This window comes from Solanum lycopersicum, chromosome 12, assembly GCF_036512215.1.
Source record: "Solanum lycopersicum chromosome 12, SLM_r2.1".
NCBI classification, from domain to species: Eukaryota; Viridiplantae; Streptophyta; class Magnoliopsida; order Solanales; family Solanaceae; genus Solanum; species Solanum lycopersicum.
The window spans coordinates 61,237,061-61,240,990 of record NC_090811.1 but is presented as its reverse complement, the minus strand read 5'-3'; the positions used below and the strand labels follow the sequence as shown (position 1 = coordinate 61,240,990).

The window sequence follows — 3,930 nt, the reverse complement described above, 5'->3', positions numbered from 1 at the left end:
TGCTTTAGTACCATTAAATTTACTCTTTCAATTTTCAATTTTTCAGTTTTCACCATTCCCATCATTCACTTTTTTTTTCTTTTATCAAAATTTCACCATTATTCTCTCTCATTGCTGAAGAAGAATTAATTATTCAAATTTAACAATTTTTTCATATCTATCAATTAATCAAGAGATCTCTCAATTGATAAAGGTATTTTTGAATTCATCATTTATTTTGCGAGATTTTGTTTTCAAAATCATACATAATGTTCAATTTTTTGGGTTGTATGTATTGAGGATTTTCCATCATTTTTTTTAATTTTTATGTGAGTTTGTTAACATATTCATCAAATATTTATGTATTTTAGATTTTTAGAGTTTAAAATAATTTTTGTCAATCTTTTTTTATGATATGTTTTTATATTTCAAATTTAGTAGAATCCACATAAGCATTTAGGTATTGAGTTATTTTGTCAAAGTATTTGAAAGTATTTTGAATTTTCTGTAGTTTGTAGTCAAATTTGTTTTTACAAAGTGAAAATCTTAATACAAATCTGTATTTGATTGTTTAAAATTGTGAATGAATACGAATCAAAGATAAACTAGTTGGTATAAACATATAATGAGCAAAATAAAATACAAAACTATTGGACTAATGCAATTAGAATGAATACACATAATGAATACATATATAAACTGTATTTTGGCTATTTATAGTTGAGAATGAATACGAAATCAAAATATAAATACAAAACTTTATGGTATACATTAGGACGACTACGAAATCAAATTTAAATACAAACTTTATGGTATTGTTATTTGTAGTTTTGATGATTTGACAAACTTAGGGACCTCATAAAGGTACAGGGTTTTCTACTTGAGTATTGCAGGTGTCTTGTTTGAAGTATTGCAGATGAAACAAACCCAGGGACCTAGTAGAGGTACCAGACTCTCATGATGATGAGCCAGTCGACTGCCAGCTGTAGACGGTACAGAAAGTAGGTGCACACTTCCCGATGGCGTCAGAAAAGTGTGACCTTTCCAGCCAATGGCAAAGAAGTTTAGGAAAGTGACTTGCCCATATAAAAGGCATTTTCCTAAACATTTGTTGTAGTTTTTGCAACTTGATAAAAACTTTTCAAGAACTCTTGCAAAGGCTACACAAAGCAAAGGCAGAATTATTCCAAGGACAACAGCAACATCTGGAGCTTTTCGTCTAGTTGTTTAGGAATTTATTCTCTTGTTCTTAAATTGTAAACCACTCCTAAAACTATAAAGGAATTGGTGTGTTGTGATAAAGTCTAAGTTGTCCAGTTAGGATAGCTTAGTGGGTAGATTGTTTTTCTACTTAGGCTTGTTGAGCAATAGAGGACTGTTGCTTAACGGTAAGATTGATAACTCTTTCTTACGTTTTGGTGTAATCTTGTTTCGCTTTTGCTTTTGAAGATTAGTGAAAATGATTGAAAACCCTGTGAGACAGGTCGTGGTTTTACTCCCTTAAGCAAGGAGGTTTCCACGTAAAATCATTGTGTTGATTTTACTGCATTTAACTTTCTGATAATTTTCTGAAGTAAAGTAACGGACCTGGTCCATTACTTAGTAAGTGAAGTCATACATTCTATCAAGTGGTATCAGAGCAGGCACTACCTATTTGGTTAACACCAAGGAAGTGATTTTGTTCTAGAATGGCAGCTCCACTTAACCTCGAAGAAGGTCAGTCATCACACAGACCTCCTCGTTTCAATGGACATTTCTACAGTTGGTGGAAAGTTAGAATGCACGATTATCTCATGGCTGAAGATAGCGAGTTATGGGATATTATACTAGATGGACCCTTTGTTCCAATGATGGAAGTAAAGGATGGAGAAAAGACCATCACTGTTCCAAAGCCCAGGCAGAAATATGATGATGCTGACAGGAAAAAGATTGAAAAGGGCTTCAAAGCTAAAACTCTTCTGGTCTGTGGGATAGGACCTGATGAGTACAACAGAGTGTCAGCCTGTGAGTCTGCTAAAGAAATCTGGGATTGCTTGTTGACTGCACATGAAAGAACTGAACAAGTCAAAGAATCCAAGATTGACATGCTCACCTCGCGATATGAGAACTTCAAAATGAAGGAAGGAGAAACTATACATGACATGTTCACAAAGTTGTCTTCCATTACAAATGAGCTGCGAAGTCTGGGTGAACCTATAAGCATGACCAAACAAGTCAGGAAAGTGCTTCGAATTCTTCCAAAGTCTTGGGAGAGCAAAGTTGATGCCATTACAGAAGCTAAGGACTTGAAGGTGCTGACCATGGATGCCTTGATTGGAAATCTTAAAACACACGAGATGAATCAAAACCATGATTTGTCAAAAAGGGAAGCCAAGAAGGACAAGTCACTGATGCTGAAGTTTAAATCAGACGAAGATTCAAGTGATGATGATGATATGGCATATCTCATCAGTAGATTTCAAAAGATTGTGAGAAAAAACAAAATGTATAAAAGAGGAACAAATGGGACTCGAAATGCTGCTCAAGGTGATACTTGCTACAAGTGTGGAAGATCTGTGCACTTCATCAGAGAGTGTCCTTTACTCAAGAATGATAACAAGGAACCTCAAAAACACAGGGGTGACAAAGAAAACAGAAGGGACCTGGTACCTGGTAACAGAGATCGTAAAGCTGCTGCTGATATGGTTGTCAAAAGGGCTCTTGCTGCATGGGGGGATTCTTCTAGTGACTCAGAAGATCCTGATGAGACAAAAGATGTGTCAATGGTTGCTGTGCATGAGGAGGGAACTGTCTTCAATAAAATGTTTGCTCTCATGGCACACACAGAAAATGAAGAAGAAGACAATCAGGTAACTCTTCTTGACATGAAAAATGACTTGGATAAATATTCTCTTAAAAAATTGAGAACCTTGGCAAAAGTCATGTTAGATTCCGTGATAGAATTAACATCTGAAAGAGATACCATGATTGTTGAACTTGAAATTTTAACTGAAAACAAAGGTCAATTTGAAGACACAATGTCAAGAATGGTGTCTTTAGAGTTAAATAACTCTGAACTTAAGAATCAGTTGTGTCAGTTTACTGAAGAAGCTGAAAAGCTGAATGGAAAGCCAAATGGTTTGCAAGCTGAAATTCATGAAAAATTGAAGAACTCTGAGACAAATCTCAGGTTGTCACTTGAAAAGAATAACAAATTAGAACAGGATATTGTGAAACTTAAGGAGGAACTTGAAAAATCTCTTAAGTGGACCAAATCCTCAAAGTTGCTATCAAATGTGACAAATCAGAGTAATTTTAATAAGAAAGGACTAGGAAGTCTAAACATAAGTCCTCCTTATAATCCTCATAGTAAGTATGTGTTTGTGTCTGATAATCTGTTGTGTTTGCATTGTGGTAAGAATGGACATTTTAAGAATGAGTGTGTTAGTTGGAGAAACTCATGTGAAAGATACTCTAATTATGTTGAAAGACAAAATGCACCAAATGAGAGACCTGGTCCTACAGAGCCTGTCTCAACTCACAGATTTTCAAAGAAAAAATCTGTTCCTGCTCCTAGGTCTTTTGTTAGAAAGATTCAAAGTCTACCATATTGGACCAAGAACTATCTGATCACTCCTTTGTCTGCCTACTGGGAACTCAAGAAGAAATGGGTTCCCAAGCTTAACAAGTAATTTTTGGTGCAGGTGAGTGAGAGGAGCAGCAGTCAATGTTGGTATATGGATAGTGGCTGCTCTAAACATATGACTGGTGATATAAAGAACTTTCTCTCACTCAAGACCCTCCAAGGAGGAGGTGTCTCATTTGGTGATGGCAAGAAGGGATACATTTTTGGAGTTGGCAAAGTAGGAAGATCTCTTGAAGATTCAATTGACAATGTTTACCATGTGGATGGGTTGAAGTACAGCTTGCTAAGTGTGTCACAAATCTGTGACAAAGGAAATGAGGTCAAAT

At 35.5% G+C, this 3,930-nt stretch overlaps 1 protein-coding gene across 1 annotated transcript; it reads left to right on the top strand.

Moving 5' to 3' along the window:
- Nucleotides 1–1,667: 1,667 nt before the first annotated feature.
- Nucleotides 1,668–3,650, top strand: LOC138340485 (sporulation-specific protein 15-like). Its single transcript, XM_069292210.1, has one exon. It carries the CDS (start codon nucleotides 1,668–1,670, stop codon nucleotides 3,648–3,650), a length of 1,983 nt encoding a protein of 660 aa, XP_069148311.1.
- The last annotated feature ends 280 nt before the right edge of the window (nucleotides 3,651–3,930 follow it).